This window comes from Pagrus major, chromosome 17, assembly GCF_040436345.1.
Source record: "Pagrus major chromosome 17, Pma_NU_1.0".
NCBI classification, from domain to species: domain Eukaryota; kingdom Metazoa; phylum Chordata; class Actinopteri; order Spariformes; family Sparidae; genus Pagrus; species Pagrus major.
The window spans coordinates 9479954-9506087 of NC_133231.1; the positions used below are offsets into that span (position 1 = coordinate 9479954).

Below are 26134 nucleotides of genomic sequence, written 5' to 3' on the forward strand. Positions count from 1 at the left end.
ACCACAGTGACACATGATCTTCGAAAAGATGGTATCAAGCTGAGGTAAGACGTGTCTGGTATACAGAGGTCGGCACAAGGACGTGGTCATCAGCATCTCTAAACTAAAAAGATTCAAATCCTGTCATTTGGTTACAGCCTGATTTGCCCATCCAGGCATGGAGACTGGGCAGTTTTGAATGTAGATAATTTGGATTCAGCTTAAAGATGCAGAGAAACAGAGGCTTTCACCTCACCACACATGACTGAATTTGGATCCACTTTGTTTTCCTTGTCATTTGTGTTTAAGTGCACCATCTACTTGCATGCAAAGCAAATTGAAGCCAAGCCAACGCTTGTGTTTATTTTATTACCCCTCTACCTATTGAGTGTTTCTGACCACTTGATAAATAAATGTGACTTATGGCATGCTTCTCGGGAGAGTAGATCCAATGATTTCTAGTCTTCTAGAGATTATGGGGAGATCTGGAGATTTCACGCAAGGCTTGAGAAGAAAAGCTACTGAAAAACATCAGATACAAAGAGCTGATCCTTTGGGACATGATGGACATGCTCTCTAATTAGCCAAAGCCACAAAAGATTAAAATTTTTCTACGAGAAGACACATTGGCTGTGATGAATCTGTGGCTGCACATGAATCCATGGTTGGCATTTGTACTGTAAGCACTTTTTTCCCCCATTTCTCAGACACTCTACTTTTCGGGCACACCTAATTACAAAACTATGACTTAAAGTTATAATCTTTAAGATTGTAACAAAATCAAACCCAAATTTAAGCTATCTATGGCCTGATTTTTTTCTGCAATAACCATTAAATCTTTTTATGCTCTGTAGTCATATAGTCCACCATACTTCATATAACTAAAACGTAATTTTATCTGGTTGCAATGTTAACAGATACACCTGTTGCTCTTCTGTTTCTGACAAAAAAGCTGAAGATCGGCATCACATCAGTTTGTCACCCTACTTTTAAGTTTTTATTTTCCTCCTAGCACAAATATTAGACTGTTAGATATTAGACTTTTTAGTATTTATTTATTTTGTTTAAGTATATAAGTACCACTGGTTGGGATTCAGTGACTTATCATGTGTGACAGTGGTTTGGGAGTTAAGTGAATAGGATGTAAAAAAAAAATTGCTGGCGTCACTAGGATGACTGTAAGTCTGGAGTGGTGTGGAGAGGTGGTACTGGTGATCTGGATCTGGGGAGGTGTGTCTACCTGGGAGTGACCAGGTACTGTATGTAGCTGCTATAAGAGCAGAGTGAGAGCTCCTCACCAGCCACTGACCGAGACACCAGCTCACCTGGCTAATGAAGGCTCTGCAAACAGACACACCGTTGACTTGACGTGTAGACAGGACCAGCCATGGGGAAACGGAGCAGCCCTGAGCTCACACTCACACTCCTGCTCATGGCCTCTCTGTACTCTGAGGCATTCATCATAACTAAGTGGGTTTACTACTCACCACATACATTGACCTGGAAAGAGGCCAGACTGTACTGCCAGGGGAAGCACACTGACATGGTTACTTGGGACGTAGTGGACGCTGCCTGGACGACTGATTGGCTAAACACAATTGGGGCCAAAAATGTCTGGATCGGTCTAACCAGAGACCCTGAGAATCACTCAGCCTGGAAGTGGATAAATCTGAAGTGAGTGTGTAAATGTGTCAGTTTAAATTTAACAAGGTAAAACAGTTACTAACCTGCAGAAGTTATTTATTTGTTTTATTCAGGACAAGAGAAGGGGTCTCAGGAGACGACATCTCGAAGAGCACCAACTGGGCCAGTGGAAAAAAGAGCCAGCTGTGTGCAGCTGTGTCAGTTGGAAATCAAAAGTGGTTCACTGATCTATGTTTGAATAAACATGAATTCTACTGCTCAGTCGGGGACAGAATAAGTCATCGTGTAAAACCCCTTGATTGGTACAATGCTTCTCTATACTGTCAGGCTGAGTCTGGTCAACTAGCCACTGTCACCCAAATTAACACAGGTGAATTCCAGAAAAGCGGCTGGATCGGACTGAACCAAGAGGCTGATGAGACCTGGCAATGGATCGGAGACTTGCAATCTGACTACAAAAACTGGGAAGAAGGCGAGCCACTAAACCCAGACTGTGCCTATCTTAATGTTGTCGATCAGAAGTGGTACAGCACAGGGTGCTCCAAAAAGCATGAGGTTGTGTGCTATGATGACAAACTGTTGGTGGTGAAAGAGAACAAGACATGGGAGGAGGCTCTGATGCACTGCCAGAACATTGATACCAAATGTTCTGACTCCTCGGGGCCCTGTGTATTCAAATACAAACTCCTGAGCCTGGAGGTTTTGTCTGACTACAACTATGTGAGAGACAGGATCTACACTGCCACGACCAATGAGGTTTGAGACACACATTAGCCAAAAAGATGTTTATTTTCTTTTTTTTTTTCTTATTTCCTAGCTTGTAATTGATCTCACAACCCTTCACATTTATCTCGCAGCCCCTTTGTAGAAATCTCGGGGATAGAACATGATAGGCGGACACCTTATTAAAAGGAATGAGAAGTCAACTTCAAAAAGAATAACAGATTTAGTAACTGGTATTTTTTTACTGTGAGTTTTTTAATGCAGAATTTAAATGTAAATGCAAGTAATCAAATGATAAAGGCTCCTTTAAATGTATTGGTTTATTAAGACATGAGCCATTAAAGACTGAAGGGTGGCTTGCTTTAATTTATAGAGCAGCTACATTTTGAATGAATTGAAGTGCTTCATTCTTCTGTTTGATTAGCCAAATCGTCAGCAGCATTACCTAGTTTGCTGTCATTTTGTTTTTGTCATTCAGTTGAAATCTCAATTAAGCAAGCATGAAGTGAATGAAAGTGTGAGCAGTCACAGATAAAAAACCCTTTTACAAGCTTGCCCTGTGTTCTTCAGGTTTGGATGGGCCTGCGCTTCCTGGGAGGGGAGTGGTGGTGGGTGGATGGTCAGAAGCTGAAGGACCAGGGGAAGCTTCCAGCTTGTCCATCCCAGTGGAAACACTGTGGCACCCTGTCCAAATACGACACAAACAACTGGATCATCAGGGACTGCTCAGAAAGAAGAAACTTCATCTGCTACAAAGTCAAACAGGCGGTAGAAAAGTGAAATAGAACTTCGCAATGAGAGTTTAGGTTTTCACTGCTTTATTGTCATTGCATGTTTTGAATGTAGTTAACAGACTGAGCTCTCTCTATCATAGGGACCTATATTCTCTATGTTTTGTTGTGATTGTAGTCATTTCTGAAAATAAAAGATGTGGTACTCATAAACATGTTTCTCTGCTGATTTCTCCATGGAGTGTTTGTGTTAGTTTCGTGTTACACATTGTATTTGTGTGGTCTGCACTGTAGAAATTCTCACGGAGACATAATTGGCTACTCTTCATTTAAAATGTCATTAGAAACATAAAATTCTTACTGTCTCCAGTTAGATACCTTCTGTGCTGGGTTCTTGCTGATCTGCTAATGGGTTTTCGTGTACTGTTGAACATTTAAGTTTTTTTGTTTTGTTGGCAACCAAAATTAGATAATAAACACATTTCCGTAGAACTGACATGTGTTTAGATGATTATATGAGACTGTCAACTGTGTTTGTCACAAGTTATAAAGGTTGTCATGAGATACCTGAGACATTTCAGTTTAACAACTACCTGACCTGAAAGTAATTCACTTTACCCTGCATAAAATATGTGAAAATTAACTTCTTAGGCAAGAAAATGTTATTCTTCATCAGCTGATTATAGAAATTGCACTTTTATGTCTTTTAACTCTAGGAATGTGACAGTTAACGTAGCCTAAAGGCTGAGTTAAGAAGAGAAGAAAAATAGCATGTTATTTTTTACACCACTTTTGACCTGGTTTATTGTGACCGGTGTTTAATAGATGATTTTAATAGGTGATTTCCTTCCCCACAGGCAGGCACTCAGTAGCTTGTAAATTTCCGAGTCATCGAGTCCATTGCAATGAACATTTCTTGATTTTACATTTCATTTTTTATTTCGTATTTGGTTACCCAGTTTATTTTCTTCTAGCATTATCACAATATCCCAGTTTGACAGCTTGCCACAAGGGTTTCATTACTGACAACTATCCATTTCCAAATGTCGGACTGTCCTGAATGCACCACGGACAACAAATTTGAAAATGGGAACTGTAATTACTCAAGCATATTTAATCCTACGTTTAGCGCCTATATACACACTCACACCTTTATGATGTATTTTATTAACTCAAATTAAGTCCATTTATAGTAATAGCAGTTTAACACACGCTTTTTGACACAGAGGAGAGCATATTGCGGAACATATTGTTAAGTTCCGACCGGTGAAGTAGTCGGCGGCATTTCGAGGTTGAGCCAAGCGTACTTCCGTTTGTCATTCAACGAGACAGTACGACAGACTGCTTCATCTCAGCTCTTCAAACGTAGTAAGTGCTGCCTCTGAACAGCTATATTTTACAGGTGCTGCCATATGTTTAAAATGCTAACGTAATGAAAGCTAACCTTATGGTTAGAGTCGACAGAGAGAAATTACCATCAAGTCTTTTTAGCTAGCTGCAGGAGCGTGTCCACACCGGCGACGGGATTTTTGCTTAGCTAGCTAACATACAGATTATTCATGTCCTTAATGACATTACAAAGCCTTATAGCCCAGCAAGTTGATTATAAAGACACTTTCTAAACATATTGCCTGGCGATGACAGACTTGTTCTTGCTTTGTAAATGCTGTGAATTAGCCTGTTAGCTTGTTACATTGATTTGTAACAGTGTAGTCAGGTAGGAAACGGTACATCCGGCAGTTTAACATCATCCAGCTGTTAATGACAGTCTATTAAAGTAGTTTTCATTGGGGAGATATGAACATGAAAAATTATGTATGCAGGTATTTATCATACAATTGTTGAATAAAAAAAACAAATAATCAGTTGTCAATCAGAGAAAACCAACCTGCGATGAAGATAACTGATTAACTACTGAAGCCAGTGAACAACCTTAATGCAATTCTCTTGTTTTAGCTTCTGATTTGCACTGATGTGCTGCTGTCTTTGGGGCTGATAGACAAAAGACATTTCAACATGTCACCCTGCCTTCTGAAACTTGTTAGAGGCATTTCACAATATTTTGTGATATTGGAATGATCATGTTTCATTATTGTCATTATTATTGGATTGGATTTCTTTTTTTTTTAATCTGTGTGACCAGTTGTTTTTATCAATGTTCTCTTTATCTGTGTCTCTCGTTCTCTCCAGGGAGCAGCATTTTGTGACCAGACATAATGACGCTGTTTCACTTCGGGAACTGCTTTGCCCTGGCGTATTTCCCTTACTTCATAACATACAAGTGCAGTGGCCTGTAAGTGTCTGTTTGAATCAGGGATCTGCAACGTGGGTGGGGAACAATGCATGACTATATACTGCATTATATCCATCATGCAGATTCTGTGGCCAGTTAAGTGTAGTAGGAATAAATATTTGCAAGACATTACTGTACTGTACCACATTATTATGGTTTCTTTTGTATTCCTCTGTTGTAGCAGCATATGCTGAGGCACTAAGAAATCTCTTAATAATCTGCTTAGTAATGTCAGAGGTTTGGGTGGGGGTCCATGTAATCTTCTTAGCACGGTGTGGTGTGCTCTTGAATTTGGCAGCCTTTTGCTGAACAACATAACTTTTGTTTCTTTAGTCACTCTTATTGCTCTTAAATCTTGAAACAGTGCATCCCTGGATTGCCTTGTCTGATAATAACTTGTCATAGTGTGCACTCTTGTTTCACAGTCCTACCATTTAACTGGCTAACTGTTATTGTGTGTTCAATCTGTAGTTCAGAGTACAATGCCTTCTGGAGATGTGTCCAGGCTGGAGCAACCTACCTGTTTGTCCAACTCTGTAAGGTGAGTGAGGTTCATGGTGATTAAACAGTCTTTCATCATTTTGAAAGTGACTGGAACAAAATAAATACAATTGAGCTGGGGAGGCTGCAGGAAGAAGCACAAACTATGTCATTAGCTTCATTGTGTTTGAGAGTGTAAATATTGTGTGCTTATCCTTCTGTGTTTCAGATGTTGTTCCTAGCTACATTTTTCCCCACATGGGAAGGAGGAGCTGGAGTTTATGACTTTGTAGGGGTGAGTGTGAAACTAAATCATAGTAACGGTATTTTCTCACACTACTAATACCAGCTTACATAGGAGGCTCTAATGTGTGTTTGTTTTCCAGGAATTTATGAAGGCAACGGTGGACTTGGCAGACCTGTTGGGCCTCCATCTTGTGATGTCTCGTAATGCTGGTAAAGGAGAGTACAAGATCATGGTGGCTGCCATGGGCTGGGCAACAGCAGAACTTGTGATGTCCAGGTAAACAGTAACACTGTTCCCTGCTGAAGAAAGAATAGCTTTAGTTTGTCAATTTATTGTCTGTGTGTAAACACTGAAGCTCACTGTATTTGTCCTCTGCAGGTGTCTTCCTCTGTGGGTGGGAGCCAGAGGGATTGAGTTTGACTGGAAATACATCCAGATGAGCTTTGACTCCAACATTAGTTTGGTAAGTAACTACCTTCTTCTGCTACTTCTGTACTCGGCACCTGTATTTCCAATCTTCTGAGTAGCACCCAAGCTTGTGAGGGACACTGAAACAGAAAACGCCCAAAACACATGTAAGTAATGTCAGTCACTACTTTCATGTCATCAGACTGTGGGAAATTATAGTTGGTTAGCTACTAGGCTATCAGACAGACTGTAAATGCACCTATTCTAAATACAAATATGAATATATTATCAATGTTATTGTAATATTTGATGCCATAAAAGTAGAATTAGACTGACTTAACTGATGTCTGTAGTCACTCTGGGTTTTGCTGCCTTGCTTCGATGTCCTTAGCAAGCTTGGACTTCTTGAAAAGTCACTCATGCATATTAAAATATGAATTTGAATGCATTGGTATTTGTTTTTGCGGTTCAGAATTTGTTTTTTTTATATTTGTAATATATATTACAGTGTGTATGATCACTATCTGTTTTAGATATCTCATATAGGCCCACAGTTTTCATAGAATTATATTTTGTAAACTTTGGCCTGAAAGAAATACAATACAATATCTGACCAGCAGGGGGTGTTAATACCTGCATTAGACCTGAGGAGAGAGGTCTGAGGGGCTGCAAGAGGACTGTCTTGTTTTTCACTTCATCTTTATGTCAGCCATCTCATCTCCTTCCTCTGTCACATTTTAAAATCATCCTCTACAGTGTTTTTTTTTCAATGGAACTTGAGTGTGTTAAAATCCAAACCAGTGATTATTTCTGTGTGTTTATAGGTCCATTACATTGCCATGGCAGCAGTGGTGTGGATGTTCACACGCTATGACCTTCCTAAGAGCTTCAGGCTTCCTGTTACTGTGCTGTTGGCTCTCTGCGTCTACAAGGCCTTCCTAATGGAGTAAGTCTGACTTAGCACACACCCATATGCGCTCAACACACCTTGAGACACACTACATACAGTATACAGAAAGATGGATTAAAACAGTTTGTCTTCAGGGTTCAGTTAATTTCAGTGGTAGAAAAAACAAACAAAGACGATATGTGTTGATTTGTGACCTTTTAAAGGTGTAGAGAGGCAGCATATGTTACCTTGGACAGAGCCAGGCTGGCTGTTTCCCCATGTTTCCAGACTTAGCTTACCACATGATTTCTCTTTGTACCCAATGGGCAAACATGACAGTGGTATTAGCCTCTGCATCAACCTTTGATCAAGAAAGTAAATAAGTGTATTTTTTAAGGCCAAACTATTTGCTTAAGAGATGATTCAGTTCAACCAGGGTTTAGCCTCCTGGGTTGTCCATACCTTATTGAAAACAGGATGGTAATAGCTAACAGCAACAGAATGAGCGATAAAGTAGGTCAATACTATGTACGTGAACTTAATTGGCGGACAATCAAAGGGGTTTACTTGACAGATTTACTTAAAAAAAATACTTAAAAACAGTTTATCTTGGCTTACTAAATCTCTTTGATAATCTTTTCTTATTTTTTTCCTGTTTTGTTTAATTAATAATGCCAATTGCTCATTAAACCATGAGAATCTTGAGAGGGTGTTCATGTTTTGCATTAAGAATAAGGGACCCTCAAGAGGACCAGCAGATTTTTTAATAAATTTCATTTTGTAAGTGGATTCTTTGTAGAAGACAATTCAAGTTTCATGATATTAAGGATGAATAAACTTTTCTTTTTTTTAATCTGTGGCTTTGCTGGATGGTTTGAGCAGTACAATGTTTTGTTTTGTTCTTTCACATTATAACATGCATTGCGTTTCCTCTCTGTTTTGTCATCAGGTTGTTCGTCCATGTCTTCCTGTTGGGCAGTTGGACAGTGCTGTTGGTCAAAGCTGTGCTGACTGGTGCCATCTCTCTCTGCTCTCTGTTTCTCTTCGTCACCCTGGTCCACAGCAACTGAGTAAAACTCAGCACCCTGGGATAAGCCTTCATCAGTCTCTCTGGTCCAAATTGGACCGGGGTCATCATGAATCAGAAGCTCTTTCCTGATACTGTTTCAGTCTAACCATCACACCAAAGACTACTGAAAAATGCTTGTTGTTTCATTGGACTGGTCTGATGTTCAAAACAGGCGAACGTACAAGCTGCCAACTGGTAAACTAAACCAGTTTTTCCGGTTTAATTTGCAATCTGCACAGATACCTGATGGAAAACATGCACTCAGGGTGAAGCTTTGTTTGCTTTCAAGTCACCAGTTAAAATTGCAGGATGAGTTGTGACATCAGGAGGCTTCTGTATATGACTGGTTTACCGAACTGTTTGGTTTTTTGTTAAAGGGTGAATTTTGTATCGAAACGACCACAAGTGAATTGAAACTATAAATAACATAATTCTTTTCTATATGTTGTCTAATGAGCCAGCGTGAATGCTTAGATTAAACAGTAAACTGATTCTTTATTATAACAAATGAATGACAGTGATAGTTCCTTGATTGTTCATTGTGTTGCCACACGTTTATCAATTTATTTATACGCAAGTTAATATTACAAGTAGTTAAAAAATAACTTTAGCAAATTTTTTCTAATTATTGAAGAAATTGTTTGAAAGATTTAAAGTTTAACTGAGAACCTGAATGCAGCAGCAGTATGAATACACTGCAGTTCACTCAGCATTACGACCACATTATGTTAACTTGTGAGAATCTGTGATTTTGATATTAAAGTGATGTCTCTTTGTCTTATCCATAGTTCCAGCGGCTTCTTCATGTCTTGAAAGGTCTTACAATAAAATCATGTCATAAATTGTCTTTAATTTACAGTAAATTTGCTGTAGGTATTACATTTGCAGTTGGTGAGTTTACAGCTGATGGAGAAATTGTCACGCACTGTAGCTCACTGTAAGACCTGCCATAGCAGCACAATCGCCGGAATAAATGTTAGAAAGGTTTGTTTCTGCAAACCATGGACATATTGAAGCTTTACATTTCTTTATGTTGCTATTTGTTTTTACGTCAGGTTCAACGCTGTGCTTATGGTCTTGTTAGGTTGGGCACAAAGACTACCTGTTAGGAAATGATCATATTTTGGCCTGAAATACCTGTTTTGTCACCACGAGCACGACTGGAGATGTCCCGACTTCCAGTCAAAAATATTTTTATTTTTATCGCTACAAACACAGCTGGTAATTGTCCAGAGGTCTCCTTAAACTATCCAGTGGTGACACACTTACGAATGTTGAAACGAAGTGTAGAACTGCAGTCACTGGCTTGACAACCTTCTTGCTTAACTCCACATTTCTTCAGTTCTCACTCTGATCCCACACTTCTACTATTACACTTGATAAAGAGACGCTGAAGTCCTGAATAGTAATTTGGGAGATGGAGAGAACAACCTGAATACACCTAAATGGACTCCTGAGAGAGGGTGGGAGGGAGTGAAACCACTTAACAGGAGGGTTAAAGAAAAGCGAGACAAAGAGATTAATGCACCTGAGAGACTTCAGTTTCGAAAACACTTTCAGTGTCGAACAAAAGTGACAATCCAGTGAAATGTTCGAAGGAAAACACTGGAATAACATTTAACTGGACATTTTTAGTTTGGTTTCTCAGGCCACAAAACGTCAAGAAAAAGTGGGAACAGTTATCAAATTAAGAGAAATTCTGACCGGAGGGGGATGCTTCAGTTAAATCTGAATCATGTGTAGTGAATGAAACTAGTTACATTCCAGAGGCTTTGCACAAAACACGGGACAACTTTTATAAAGGTAGCATGACATCTCAGCAGTTTTGTAAATGAGTATCACACCAGTCAAATGTGAGATTTTTCTCTTATCAGATGGTCATCGAGGGCCCAGACAGAAAGTGATACACTTAGTACTTTGATTTTATCTCACAGAATCCTCTTTCTGTCACAGAAAACTTGAGACGGCGTTAAAGGAAAGGTCTCACAAAATATTCTGGAAGTTAAATGAATGAGATTGTGTGTGCTGGTGGTCTGCTCTGCTGACTATTCTACCATCTCTTCACACAACACACCTTCTGTGGTATTATTAGTGGTGTAATGTAATTAAGTACATTAACTTAAGTACATATGTGAAGTACTTGTACTTTTCTTGAATCGTTTTTACTTATTATTCTTTTCACTTTATGAAGAGTTTAAAATAAAGGTTTTGTCATGAATTTAAATTCCCCAACCACTGAAATGATTAAGCCGAATAGTCAAATAGTTAACTGTATAACAAATGATTTACAATGTAACTGGGGACATTTTTCTGAGTTGAGTTTTTCTACTACTATTGTTATAATACAATACAGATTATACTTACATACTCTTACTTTGATAACATTTTCAATGCATGATTTTTACTTCGAAGTGTTTTTTTCACAGTGTGGTATTACTACTTTTACTTAAGTCAGGGATCTGTATGCTTCCTCCTCGTGTTTTAGTTTTAGGTTTAGTCTGCCTACGTTTTCTCCTCCCCCCCGCTCCCCTCTCAGCTGGAGCCTCCTCTGGAGTCCAACAATGCTCGCATTATTGAAATGCTACAATAGGCTTTTCTGTTACCTAATACACACACACACACTACTCTCTGTTAATGCACTGTTGCTTCTTGTGTGCTGTTGCTGAAAAGGATCATGCTTGCTTGTTAGAGAGTGAAGGCTGCAATGACACATTGACATTAGCCTGAACTTGTGACTAAGTTAAGAGGGGTGTGCCTCTACGTGAGGGTGGTACCTAGCTTAGCACACGCAAGTTGCATACCTTACATGTTATGGTTTTACAAGAATGGGCTTGAGCAGCATCCATGCCAGCTAGACTAGCAACTAAAGAGGAGCTCAGGGAAAAGAGACTGTATAACCGGAAGAACTCCCAGAACTGGCTCAGAGAGAGAGACTTCAGTTTAAAGACTGATCCCATGCAGGAGTCTTAAAACACCCCTGAGGCAGCTACAACCATCATGTTATCCAACGAGTACATTCACTACCAGGGTATTATTCTGCCCCCTGTGGCTCACACTATGGAGAGCTTGGAATACGCCCAAAATTTCTCTGTGGAAGACACGGATGTGTTTGCTGTGACTTACCCCAAGTCAGGTACAGTGTATTAATTCTCATATCTGTTATGTGTCTTTCATCTGTCACACTAAATCCTGAGGGATGTATTGTGTTTTATGTGTATTTTTCCTCAATCCACTAGCGTACACATGCATACGCATACATTCGTCATGATGCAATGTCATAGTCTTTGTAGGCTCCTTATAAGCAGATAATATTGGCCATGTTATTGGTGCCCTAAAGCCCCAGATGTATGGACTACAGATCAGACGCTTAGAGCACCAAAAGACATGGAGGTACTGCAGCTTTTTGAGCAACATCAGAAAACTACTGAGCTCTATGTGTTGCCCACCTGTAGCCTGTACTATGGTACTATGTTAGTCTTTCACTTAGTGTTGCATTTATGTACGTGCATCAGGAAATTTACCAAATTTACTTTTTGCAACCAGCAAAGCCTCCAGTTGTCTTTTTGTTGTTTCTCAGTGGGCCAGCCTGGAAGCAGCAATGCATTTTGCATGCATAGGCTTCCGGGTTGCTGCTCGTGCATTCAACCGGTTAGCTCGTAGAGTAGTTGATTTGGACAATACCGAAACAGACATTAAGTAACCTGTTGATGGTCACTGCATTTCCCATTTCCCCTCCCTCTCTATTGCATTTTTCACCTTTGCACATTTGCACTAACTTGCTGCTCCCTCTTCATGCAAAACCCAACCTGCCTAATTGCCCCCTGGGGACAAATAAAGTATTTTGAATGGAATGGAATTGAACTGAATTAACTTCAGCCCATTTCATTCATTCTTAAGTGTTATTTTTAGTTTTTTGTCAATAAATAATAATAAAAGTATGAATTATATGGAGTTGTTCCACATCAGCACACAAAACAGACACAATAAACAGGTGTGGGTTTCCTTTGTTATTCTCTAAATTGGCATAATGTACCCGCTCTGAGCCAAGAAAGCTGAGATGACGCAGGTAATGAATGAAACCGGTGTGTCAGCCTGCAGAGAAGGACAGATAGGGTGTAAGATTAACTTACCCCAAAGGTCTTTTATAATTTAATAATTATTATCAATGTACTGGTAGTACTGGGACTAATTTCAACCACTTGTCAGTTTCTGAAAATATACTTCTGAGTATACTTAAAATGTAAGATTACTAAACCTTGAGTATGTAACTAGTTTACACTAGTTAAACGTTTTTTTTGTACTGAAACTATACTGTGAATTATACTGTAAGTCAACTTGAAGGTACTGGTTATATATACATCCAGCCCATTTTTTCAATTTATTAAAGTACACTTTAAAGTTGTCTGACCACAGGGTGAGACAGAGGGCACCGGGAACTCTGGCTGTAACATAAAGTATACCATCAGTAAACTACGAGATGATTAGTTTTGTACTGCATACTTTTTTTTTCTTTAAGTGAACTTAACATCATACTTATACTTTACTATTTTTTATATATACTTCTTGAACTTAAATTATACTATTCCTACTGGGTAATTATCTAGATATATTTGTATAGCTTACTTGAAATAAACCTTTAACTGTACTTTACTTACCTTATTTACTTGAAGATAACTCATATATAGTGTCCCTACACATATAACAACTCACATGACATATTACGGATTTTCAAGCAAATATTCTATTTTTTTTCCCTTTTCTGCATATTTGTCAGTGTAGTTAAGTTAAATCTTGTGAACTATATCTCTGATAAGCAGTATTAAGTATTCTGAAATCATACTCTCGTGTTTTTAGTTTAAAAGGAGTAAGCACGCTTGAATAAACAAAATTGACGCTATCAAATGGTATTGCTTGATTAAAATGGCTTCTGTGCAGTCAGTTTGTTTTACTCGATAACACTGACATTGTAAATCTCATCTTGACTCGTTTTTTCTCATCTGAATGATTAACATTTGCTGTTTACTCAGTCAGTCATTGACAGAAACCGCCCAGTAGAAAGCTTGAGCCTTTCTCCCACATCACATGAACGCAGCAGAGGAGACACTGTCCGTGATTTAGCGATCCCTGGAAATCCTCGTACCGTAATGTCTACTGAAGAGAAGTATCTCCTGCATCATGGGCTGCTACTGCCTAGGGAGACTCACTCCATAGAGAGCCTGAAGTTTGTGGAGGAGTTCACGTTTAAAGACGACGACGTCGTGGCTGCCACGTATCCGAAGACAGGTCAGAGTTTGTCCGGAGGACTAAAACTTGTGTTGGTTCACCGAGGTGTCGTAATAAAAACCGACTGTGGACAAGTTGCGTGACAAACAGTTTATCGACGTCATTTTGGGGTTTGTCCTGCTTCTCTGCGAATGGCACATCCTGTTATATTACATGTCATATTATGTGTCATAAAGTTTGGCTCACAGCGAGCATAGCTTTGTTGTGACTGCAACAGTGGCGGACTGAGGCTCTCTGAGGGGAGAAGAAATCACACGGGCACCAGCTGCATGTGGTGGTGGGGCACCAGCTCCAAAGTTTGGTTAAGATTAAGGCGGGGTTGCACCAATAAGGATTATTGTAGTCCAATATCAGCTCTCATCAGATTTTTAGCAAAACTAGGTTTAAAAATGTCAATTGGGATTTTGAATTAAGCAGAGCTCTGTTGAACAATTCAAAAATTAATCTCTGTTCAGTAAAATCAATTTTATTGATACAAAGAGTTAATCAAGAGATGGAGATGCTACCCAAATTATTGTAAACATCCATCCATTATCCTTTTCAGGGTCATGGGGGAGCCGATCCCAGCTGACATTGGGCCAGCAGCGGGGTACACCCTGGATAAGTCGCCAGTTCATCACAGGGCTGACATATAGGGACAAACAACCATTCATGCCCACATTCACACCAATTTAGAGTAACTTAACGTTTTTGCTTGTCTTTGGATTGTGGGAGGAAGCCGGAGTATCCGGAGAAAACCCACGCAGACACGGGGAGAACATGCAAACTCTGCACAGAAAGCTGAAAGGCTCTGCCCCAGCTCTCAAACCCAGGACCTTCTTGCTGTGGGGCAACAGCGCTAACCACTGCGCCGCCGTGCTGCTAATGTAAATATATTAATTTTAAAAATGTGAGTGCTGTGAGGACCTATAAGTATAAAGGAGGGGGAACCGTTAACTTTTAGCTGTTCTATATTCCTTAACAAAACCTTTCATTCTTTGCTAGCTAGCTAAAAGTTAGCTTAGTTACATTCAGCAACGTTCAGCTGTTTAAAGAGTCATGTTAAATTACTGCTGGTGAAAACCCAACTTTTCCGGTCTTCCTGTCCGTTTCCTTGTTGGACCGGTGTCTTGATTGGAATTCAGCAGCATCATAAAACTCACTTGGATTCAGTGTGTCCCTTCATTTTATTCAAGGAACTTGAATATTTTGCTCAATCCATTTAAAAAGTTAAACCTGCTCAAGTGTAAGTTTAAAGTTGATACTGGATCACGGTTTAAATTGGAGTTTAAAGTTTTGTGCAACCCAGCCACATAAAAGTGTTACATCACACCACTAGACCTCTGTAATAATTATCAATGAAAGTATGAACTGTTTAACCCTTCAGAGGCATGTAGAGGCAAGTTATCTTCTAGCATGCAACCTACAGGAGACTTTATCACGTTTGTGATTTATTAATTTATAAATGTCAGAAAACAGTCAAAATACCCATCACCATTCCCAGAACCCAATATGTCATCTTTTAACTGTATGTTTTGTCTTGCAAGCTATCCAAACACCAAAGACCTTTGGTTTACTCTCATAGGGACAAACCTAACTTATAAAGTAATTTCACACCTGGCTGGAAAGGATATTTTTTCTATTTTTAAACAAATTATCATCTCAATGTTATATAGACTTTTACAGATTTCAGCTGTGCTTTAGATTGTGTGCAGTGCAGAAATATTCACATTTTACACCCATCAGTTGAGAAAGACTAATCTGAGCAAGTTGCAGACTGAGACCTGTTTCCATGGGGTGTAACCTTGTTAGGGAAACAAGAGCACATAGTGTTGTGTGGTCCGTGAGCGTGATGTCTTGGGGAAGTGGAATGTGCTCTTTTGTTCATTCATTGATTTACTTTCCATACCTCCTTATTCCTATTCAGGGCCATGGGGACTCTCCCAGGATACAGTGGACTGAAAACTGTGTAGCCTCAGTCTTAAAGAAAAAACACACCCTCCTGTTTTATTTTGTTTTTTTCTTGTTGTGGGGCTCCGGTGGGGATTTCAGGGAGGCGCAGTTGTTTCAGTTTTGTCTAAAATGGAACCACCCAGTGTCAGATTTTGACGACCCTTAATTTGGATCATATAGTGTTGATTCATCACTCTGTTGTTGTATTTTCCTTATTGTAGAAGTCAGTGCTTGTAGTCGTCTTGTTACTCATTCTGATTCTTTTTTGCAGGTACTATCTGGATGCAGGAGATCCTCCCTCTGGTGCTGAATGGTGGAGATCTGACGCCGATCCAAACCATCCCAAACTGGGACAGGGTGCCCTGGCTGGAGGAGAACAGATTAGCAGTGGTTGTTGATAAATTGACCTCTCCAAGGGCAATGGTCACACATTTTCCTTACCACCTCATGCCCCCCTCCTTCCACGCCTCCAAAGCCAAGGTAAATGGTTGATTTTCTATTGTATTTTGTCACCATGTATGGTCAGAGGAGCTCCTGACTTTGGTGTTTCTGTGACAAAAGTCTCTATTCATGCTCAGTTGTCTGTAACTGACAGGTGATCTATGTCATGAGGAACCCGAAGGACGTCATGGTGTCTTCATACTACTTCCACCAGATGGCCGGATTCCTCAAAGATCCAGGAACCTTTGACGAGTTCATGGAAACATTCCTGGCGGGCAAAGGTCAGCAGTTACTTAGAATTTGCATGTTGATAGCATTTTCAGGACAAAGTCATGTTTGTCATTATTGCCAATGTCAGAGCAGCGGTTGATTGCATTTACACTGCCGTGTTGTCTGCAGTGCTGTTTGGAAAATGGACAGACCACGTGAAGAGCTGGAGGCACACAGACATGGGAGATCGAATAATGTACATCACATATGAAGAAATGGTTCAGGTGACATACTCTAATCTAAAGGCCAGAGTCGCTGGTTCACTCTGAACATTAAATGTCTTGTTGAATGAACAAATTGTCTCTTATAACACTGTGTGGACTGCCAGTGTGTCTGCTACAGTTCCAGGAAACAGACAGGATTTTCCATTTGTTATTTCTCTGACAAAATATTTCCATCTGTGTCTAAATGTGTGTTTTAAGGCCACATCTGACAACTGGAAAACTTGTTGCCAGAGAACAAACTGTCTTGAATGTTTTGGTCTGAGCAACAATCTAAGACCAGAGGTGATCAGGTTGCATGATATGTCAGTGTAGTTACATGCATCACGTAAAAAGTTCATTATTTGAGAATGTCCATCATAAGTTAAAGGCAAACACCTGTTGCTCCACATAAATAAAAGAACGTATGTCCACGTGTCCCTCATTTAGGACCTTCCTGCAGCTCTCAGGAGTATGTCAGACTTTCTGGGTCGTAACCTGAGTGAGGAAGTCATCCATAAGATAGCAGAACATTGCTCCTTCAAGGCAATGAAGGTCAACACAATGTCCAACTTCAACCTGGTACCGAAGGTACTGATGGACAGCGACAAATCTCCATTCCTCAGGAAAGGTGAGAATCTGTGTGCTCATGATTAGTTTCTCTGATTTAGCTTTGATATAAATGTCAGACTAGATTTAGAATTTCAACTCAGTTGAAGCTGATTTGTCATTTCAGATCTAATCAGGTATGTTGATGGTTTAGATTTCCTCCGAACAATTGATTTTTGTTCACATCAGAGATTTGTTGTGTTCATGGAACTGTTTTGTTGTGTGTGTGTGTTATGTTAGGTGTTGCTGGAGACTGGAGAAACCATTTCAACCCAGAGCAACTGGCCAGATTCATATCGGTCATTCGCAAAGAGCTGGAGAATGAGAGCTTCTCTCTGCCTTGGAGCTTGGATTGAACAACAGCTGTCCCAAAGACAGAGAAGTACAGAGCTGTAGAAATAAAATCAAGGCATATCAGGCATGTAGGAATTTGATACAAAGAGTTCCTTTTGGTTTTAATATTAGTCATACGACAAAAAGCATTTGATAGACTTCTTTGCAGTTGTTAACTGGATAAATATTATCTCATAACATTTTTAAAAAAAATATTCATTATCAACAGAAAAGACGTATTCGTACTGGGTTGCAGAGACCTTTACTGACCACAAGAGGCGATTGTCTCAATTGACCGCGGTGACTCGCCTATCATCCGAGGTTACAGTGCGGACAGACTCCTGTCAGCTAATAGGGCCATGTAGCTCCACGGCTGACTGAGCTACTTGCTAACAGCAGCTAGTTGATACAGCCAAAGATAGCTACAGCAAAGCGTATATAGTGAGCAGCAATAAGAGGTTATGCTGCCCCCTTAAGTTTTGGTGCTGCCTTCAAATTACGGTCTTTTCTTATGAATTACACCTTTTAATCTATCCAGGATGTAAATGTTGCATCTACAAAAGTTCACTGTCTGCAGAAAACACATCCCTGCAATTTGTTTTAAGGTACCAACAAGGAAATGCTGCTACAACAATCTCACAACTGAGCCTATTACACCTTTAAGCTCGAGGACCATACAGATTTTATAGTTTGACGCACATTGTTGGCTTCTTGCTAGCTTGAATTATATCTCTACACAATGTCACTTTTGTACAGTAAATGTTTTGGTGCTAATTACTGCATAATTGACTTGTACCTTGTAATTTTGTCTCCACTAATTGTACTACTACTACTACTACTACTACTACTACCATAACAATCTTTTGCTAAGTAATTAAAATTTCTCAATGAGGCATAGCCTAGCATAGTTACCAGGTAGATGCTTATTATAATACTGGTTATTATTTTCTGATATATTTGACTCAAGTTTCCCAACAGTGTCAATCTGTCCAACTCTTTACACCAGGAAATAGAAGGAACAGAAACATAGTTTGTTAATTTATTGTTGAGTTTTAATGATTTGTTTTTCTTTTATTGAACTGTCAAATTTCTACTGTTACTTCATATTGTAGAATGTTTAGTTTTTATTGACTAATTCATTCCATTTTTGTCATTATTATGGTGTTTCACATTTGAATTCACTATTATTGAATTGTTACTGGACTGATTTGCATTCCTTCAATATCTCAGTTATGATTGTTGCATGTTTCCTTAGATCTTTAAGAGTATACTGAAATAAAAGTCTACTTGGTCATCTGTTTCTTTTTTTCTTCAGGTGTTTAAAGTGTCTGTATGTAGAAGTTGGTTAGTTTGGTTGCATAGCAGACCAGGGAACTTTCACCTAGAGGCACAAACTTGCTACCAAGTTGGAATTAACCTCCTCGAGGTAGAGAACGTGTGATTCCAGGTAAATGTCACTGTTGATAAAGTTATTACAGGTTAACAAAGCGTCTGTTTTTAACACTCCACTGGGGCTGCTCCTGCTATAGATTGGATGTTTGAGTCTTACTGACATTCACCCATAGGTATCTGTTTTCAGCAGACAAGCTCATACTAGTCGAGTGCACAGGACACATCTGGTATGAAGTTGCAAAGAGCTGATTAGGCAAGTCAATCTAGCCCAAAAAAACAAAGAAATTGCAAAAGAAATGTCTCATAGTTTTTATTGGTCCTAATACCCTCCTGAATCATATACTAAAAGTCTACTACTGTAGATGGAGTGGAACATGTTTTTTTTCGAGATTAAAGGCCAAAGTTGTGCCCAACACTCTAAGTAAATTGAGTAGAATAGGGGAAGATTTTCAATAGCTATCACTATGAAACTTCTCCAGTTGATTAGTGACATAATACCAAAGAAAAAATGTATTGCAAGTTTTTGAGATTTTATGTTTATATATGCAAATTAGGCATTTCTTCATAAAATGTACCATCATTTGCATATATTACAAAACACAAAATCTGACAATTGGATGAAGCCAGATTAAAAAATATTGTTTCATTGTTGACACATTAGCAAAAAGACTAAATTAAAGAAGGGACTGTGTCTATGTTTCTCTATCATCCCATACGTTAGAAAATACTATTTAGAGTCATCAAAAAATCTGTTCGTCATGTTTTTGGTATAAAAGTTTTTTGACCAAAAACCAAAATAAATTGCAAAAGTAATGGTCCTATGGTTGTATCTGCATCTAAACTGGTAAAAAAAAAAAAAAAAAAAAATAGTCCACCTAGTTTTAAACACTGCCCACCCACACACAGTAGGCTACAATTCCTGATCTGATGGGAGTCTGACAATTCCAGCACAATGCGCTGCAATTGCCGTCGTCAAGGCCTCGACTGCTCCCTAGCTTGCACAGAGTGCAGAGGCGTATGTGCAAATATGTCAGCAAACTTGGATGAGAACATGGATTGAACTTTTTTTGTTGTTGCCACAGAGTCAAAAGTGTTATGGCCTACCTCCTATCTTGTATATTAAAGTGCCTACTGGGCTTTCTCTTCTACATCTGTCTCTTGAGTTGTGGTTTTGGGTACGGATTGTCTATTTATAGATTTCAATATCAATGACTTGTCTGTTAATAGTGGTTTCCTCTGAAAAAGTGATTCCCTTTCACTATAATCTTTAAAGGGTGTTTTCTCAAAATTAGGTTTTCGTACACTGTGGAGGAGAAATCTCCACTTCAGTAACACCTACATAAACTTTTCTTTACAGATTTCTTCCTATCTATATTTTGTGTTTGATTGGGGAGGAGTTCTGTTGATATATTTTCAATAGCCTGATATTTTCTACATTTTATACCAAAAACATGGCGAAAATAGATTTTTTGATGACTCTAAATAGTATTTTCTAATGTATGGGATGATAGAGAAACATAGACACAGTCCCTTCTTTAATTTTGTCTTTTTGTATTGTGTCAACATAATGAAACAATAATTTTTAATCTGGCTTCATCCGATTTTCAGATTTTGTGTTTTGTAATATATGCAAATGATGGTACATTTTATGAAGAAATGCCTAATTTGCATATATAAACATAAAATCTCAAAAACTTGCAATACATTTTTTCTTTGGTATTATGTCACTAATCAACTGGAGAAGTTTCATAGTGATAGCTATTAATTGAAAATCTTCCCCTATTCTACTCAATGTTGGGTGTTGGGCACAACTTTGGCCTTTAATCTCGAAAAAAAATATGTTCCACTCCATCTACGGTGGTAGACTTTTAGTAAATGATTCAGGAGGGTATTACGACCAATAAAAACTATGAGACATTTCTTTTGCAATTTTTTGTTTTTTTGGGCTAGATTCACTGGCCTATGATGTACAGTAGTGGTGGGGTAATAAAAAAAGGTCTAGCTTCTAGCAAGTTAAATGCTTTACTCAGAAGTGTCTGGACTAAATTCAAGCTAAAAACCCCAAAACACAACTCCATTTCTTGATCTTCTGTTCTGTGTCTGTTGGGCGTGAAAGCAGGTAGTTGTTCACTGATGCATTCAACATAAAACCTTGATGACTTGATAAAGGATGTAAAGTTATAAAGCTTCTTTCTATAGCAGACATTACAAAGTGCTTTTACATACAGTTAAACCAATCAGGCTGAAAAAAACCAACCTTACAGACCTTTTCAGCTTTGTATAGTATTTCTACACACCGTGTCCAAACATGTCTGGACTCAGCAGACAACAACAAAGGGAGAGGCACAAAGAGCAAAAGAGACACATCCTATCTGGCATCTCTCACATGGGTAGACACACGTGCACATTTAGAAAGTTAACATCAGAGCATGATTTCACTGATACTGACGTCAAACAAATGCTGCAGCAGATCACTTATCTACTTGAAATGTACTTGATTCAACCAGTAGATGGCAGCCAAACGTCACCACCGTTTCTGCAGACTGTGCTCAGTATACAGATGAAGAGACCAGGGCAAAGGAAGTCTGGCAGACATGGACAGACCGATTCAGAGAAACACACACACAAAAGTCATAATAATAGTAAAACTTTACTCATAGAAAGTCTGTGTTCACTCAGTTGCTGAGTGTTGCTGCTGTTACTTGGCCTTTGCCTGCTTCATTGGCTCCTTTACAATTAAATTAAGAGATCATAAGAAAGACACTCTTCATTTCAAGAGCAAACATGCACTAGACAGTAGCATTACAGAAAGATGAGTTCCAGAAATATCACGGTGCCGTTGCCCAAACATTAAGATGTGAATCAGGCTTACAGCTGATGTGTTGTGGAATAATTCAAGACAGATAGTTTTGTCACTTAAAGCCTGCATAAAGTCATGAAAGAGACGTCAACATTGTCACTGATCTTGGTTTGACATTATCTACAATTAAATAAATATAATAGACTTGTTTCCTAACTTCAATATACAGTTTTCTTAAAGCCTCCTCAACACCAGTAATGGTGACACTTTGATATGTAAACCGATTCTCACAATCTTTAAATGGCTCTATAACTGCATTTTTTACCCTTGACGAATTTGAGTAAACAGTAGACCATTGCTAGTAAAATATCCATAAAACATTTACTTAACTTAAAGGGGCTCTGTGAAACTTCTGTGCTGTGCTGGAAGCTGGTTGTTCATTTTAGCGGCCTCTATTTCCTCTATTTCTCCGTTCGCAGAGCAGAGATTCACTGAGACGAGGCACCTGAGAACATGCTTAAAGTTTCATCCCTTGGACTTTTGCGGAAAATCCGACCTGAGTTGTTCACAAAGAAATCCACAGTCCAGCAGCATTAAACAACTTTATTAAATCATCCACAGGCTTGTATAGGCGACAGAGAGAGAAGGAGAAGGTCTATTTAATTTTTCACGTCACGTTACAATCTGCTCACATATGGACAAAAAAAAGTGATTTAATTGCTACAAATTATTAAATAGCCCCTTTTAAACCAATTATCTCTTTAACATGTATATCAGACCCCACATTTGTTACAACTTCCATCTCCTTGAGTTGCAGGGAAAAACTGTTTGACTGAACAAGACTGAACAGTTACACTCCTCATGTAAATTGTTACGTGTGCCTCTGCTGTGTGTGTGTTCTGTCTCTCTCTCTCTCCCTGTTTCTCATTCCACCCTCCTCCCTCTCTACCTAAGCACACCTGAGTGTAATCAGTGCTCGGCTGGAGTGGGGGAGGTGATAACAGGGCAGAGAGTGCAGGGACAGGTGAGCATGGAGATCACACACACATGAGCAGCAGCACACTGGTGAGAAGTGTTCTCTCCTCACCTTTTTCTCCTCTCCTCAAGCAGGTTTGTTTCTCACCCGGTGGTTCAGTTATTTGTCTCTTTTGTTTTAGGATTAGTTTCCATTTAGGTAGTTTAGGGGGAGATGCGGGGAACAACAGCCCACTGCATGGTTGGTCCAGTGTCTTCCTCTCTTTTGTTCCTTTTGGCCGGGATCTTCAGCCCCCTTTTGTTTGTCCCTGGTTTTCTTTTAGGAATAATTTAATAAAGCTTGTGGGTTAAATGTTAACCTTGTGTCTGGTGCTCTTTATATGTTGCATCCTCCAACCCCTTTTGAGCCTCGGTTTTGACTTCTATAAATTGAGGCCGTAACATAAATCAACAGATTTTGATTTCAGAAATACACATTTCAGCATGGCTTTGGAGCACCTGAAGTGCACCGCTGAGCAATTTTCTCAGCTATTCAGGACAATTAAGGATTAACTATTCTGTTTTGATGCCGCTGGATGGTAAGCTTACTTTGAAGAAACATTTTTCAGTGAGACAATACTTACTGTTACTTTTTGAACATTACCTGGTAATCGAGTGATGGAGCTGTGGCGGTCCAGCATGGCTGAGCACAGGTAACAGACTTTACAGACTTTAAACAAATAATACCAGATATTTTAGCGAAAGTGGCCGTAATGTCAGAAAAGGTAGACAGAATCTTCAGCCAACACATGACGAACAAAAATCTTCGGAGAAACAATTCACATCGAAACAGGAAAGGAAACAGTGTCTGGAGGTGAAGTATGTTAGACTAAAACCTCCTCCCTAGAAGAAAGAAAAACAAAGTTCAGGAAACCTTAACTCCAAAAGACGCCCAAGACTTATCTTCTAACTGGAAAACATTACAAGAGGTGCTGAAGGTCAATCAATCATAAAAGAAGAAGCCCATGCCACCAAAACTAAAAATATTTCTTCTCTGTGTCCCAGACACACAGAGAAGTCAAGAAAAGGTCAAGCACGAAACAGTTCCTACCAGTGTTGTCCCCTAGGACTCTCAGGTGAACCTGAGGGTCCCAGGTGTCTCAGAGATGACAAAGTCTGCTGCTCAAAACAGGAAAAAGGAGAGTGGAAAGTCAGACAGCGAGCAAGCAGCCAAGAAAAATAAGTCAGCAAAGAGAGAAAACCAACAGAAGAGGACCTTTGGTTTGATGATGTAGATCCTGATGACATTGAGGCAACTGTGGGAGCAGAGATCATGAGGAAGAAGCAGAGTGATCAGAAGAACAAGGACACAGAGCACTCTGGTCAAGGAGTAAGGCTTTGAGGGCCTCACCAGAGCCGTGGCCATTGATTGCGAGATGGTGGGAGTCAGTCCTGACGGAGAGGACAGCATCTTGGCTCGCGTGTGCCTCGTGAAACACACTGGGAAATGCATCTATGACAAACACAGTGAAACCCACAGAGAAGGTGACGGACGACAGGACAACAGGACAGCTGTCAGCAGCATCCGACCAGAGGACATCGAAGATGGAGAGGATGTGCGGACTGTGAGGAGGGAGGTGGCTGAGATCCTAATATGCAGAATAGTGGTTGGACACGCCATACACAACAACTTAAAGATTTTACTCTTGGATCATCCAAAAAAGAAAATCCGAAACACTCAGATGTACAAACCTGTTAAGAAGACTGTTAAGAGTTCTCGACCTTCGCTGAAACTGCTCTGTAGAGAAATACTCAGTGTTAACTTCCTGCAAGGTGACGTGCATCCGTCCAAGATGCACAGGCCACCATGAGGCTCTACACGCTCGTGAGGAAACAGTGGGAAAAAGAGATTCAAGAAAGCCAGAAAAACAAAGACTCAGACAAAAAGAATGAGAGAAAGCCCAAGTTGCCCAAGAACAAGAAACTCATGGGATTTTGAACTCACAGCTCTATCACTACAAAATAGCAACAAAATGAAAGATGGCCACAAGTGGGACTTTGTCAGCCTGAGCTCCTGAGACTGGACGTTTCAGGAGGTGAAAGATCATTTTTGATGATTTAAAACATCTAAGAGATTTTATTCACACTGATCCTTTTCAGCCATTTCCTCCTTACATATTTCCAGACATCATTTCCCAATATGCCATTCCCATCAGTCGTAGGTAGGTGTTCAAATCGTTCAACATCCAAAATCCTTTGGAGTACTCTTGAGAACTCAACTTTTCATGACTTGGTTTTCAATCAATTGATTCATGGATGCCTTAAAAGTTGGATGTTTGGGGAAGTACGAATTAAAGGTGAGATAAATGATAAAAAATACCATACACCTAATAACCAGATTCTCTTCCCTTGCTAACAACATTTCTAAACATTAAGCACAAGCACACACACTCCTCTACCAGCAGGATTCAAATGTCTTGTTCCTTGACAGAGTAAACCTATGTAAATGTGACAAAAGAATGTGAATGTAGTCAAGCTTATTGACTTTTGAATCTCAATACATACATTTCAATCAATGTTGATTGACTAAAACTAAGCTGCTAAGCCACTGAAAAGTAGTAGTGCACACTTCTCATTTAATTGTTTTTGTCCTTAGTTTTAGTTGTAAATTGTTGTGTTAAAGCTGAACTGGTTAATGCTGAAGAGAAGCTCCGCTGAGTGTGTGTTTGTGTTTGTGTGTCCCTCCCATCTCTCCGTCCCCCGAGCTCTGACACTACTTCAATTACATGGTGGCCTTTTGTGCCCAGGAGGGGGATTGAGTGTGTGTGTGTGCGCACGTGTGTGTGTTTCTGTCGAGGCAGACGATGCGGTGCCTGCTCCAGGACACCCACCTCGCTGCCGCCCTGTGCCCACTGGTCCTGCCCTGGGCTGCCCCACAGGATGCTAGCCTGCTTTGATGCACTCTTCTCATCAACTGACTGCACACACACACACACACACACACACACACACACACACACACACACACACACACACACACACACACACACACAAGATAGCCAATAACTCCTCAGAAGACCCTGTAATCTCTTTAAAGTCTATAACACTCAGTCAGCCAAGACCTCTCAAGTCTGTTGACTTCCTCCGCCCGGAGCAATGCTCGAAATTTGATCAGTTGGCTGTCCAAGATGAAATTCACTTCATGTAACTGTAACTTTTTCTTGCTTCTTTAGGTTAGATTTTCAACTTTATGTCATCACAACATTGTGCTTATGGTCTGTTTACATTTAGGCACAAAAACAACATGGTTATAGTTGGGAAAAGATCACGTTTAGGCTTAAAATACCTGCTTTGGTCCCCAGAAACATAAAAAATATCCACTGGTCTCATACTTACAAATGGTAAAACGCAGTCTTGAACTGCAGTCACTGGCTTGACAGCCTTCAACAGTCAACTG

The 26134-nt window shown here is 39.6% G+C and overlaps 2 protein-coding genes and 1 pseudogene across 3 annotated transcripts; all 3 read left to right on the plus strand.

Annotated features, from left to right (window-relative positions):
* Positions 1-4364: 4364 nt before the first annotated feature.
* On the plus strand, positions 4365-9310 carry tmem147 (transmembrane protein 147). Its single transcript, XM_073485420.1, has 8 exons — positions 4365-4445; positions 5268-5370; positions 5842-5911; positions 6080-6145; positions 6237-6373; positions 6476-6560; positions 7330-7451; positions 8344-9310. The coding sequence occupies exons 2-8, from the start codon at positions 5294-5296 to the stop codon at positions 8462-8464; spliced, it is 678 nt and encodes a 225-aa protein (XP_073341521.1). The 5' UTR covers positions 4365-4445; positions 5268-5293; the 3' UTR covers positions 8465-9310.
* Positions 9311-13544: 4234 nt separating this feature from the next.
* On the plus strand, positions 13545-18825 carry sult2st3 (sulfotransferase family 2, cytosolic sulfotransferase 3). Of its 2 annotated transcripts, none has more exons than XM_073485838.1 (6): positions 13545-13746; positions 15950-16158; positions 16274-16400; positions 16519-16613; positions 17040-17220; positions 17439-18825. In XM_073485838.1, exons 1-6 carry the CDS (start codon positions 13608-13610, stop codon positions 17552-17554), a joined length of 867 nt encoding a protein of 288 aa, XP_073341939.1. In that variant the 5' UTR covers positions 13545-13607; the 3' UTR covers positions 17555-18825. The 2 variants fall into 2 exon arrangements, with proteins under 2 accessions (XP_073341939.1, XP_073341940.1); XM_073485839.1 differs by lacking the exon at positions 13545-13746 and adding an exon at positions 14265-14612.
* A 5018-nt stretch (positions 18826-23843) lies between these two features.
* On the plus strand, positions 23844-24676 carry LOC141012047 (RNA exonuclease 4-like; annotated as a pseudogene).
* Positions 24677-26134: the final 1458 nt, after the last annotated feature.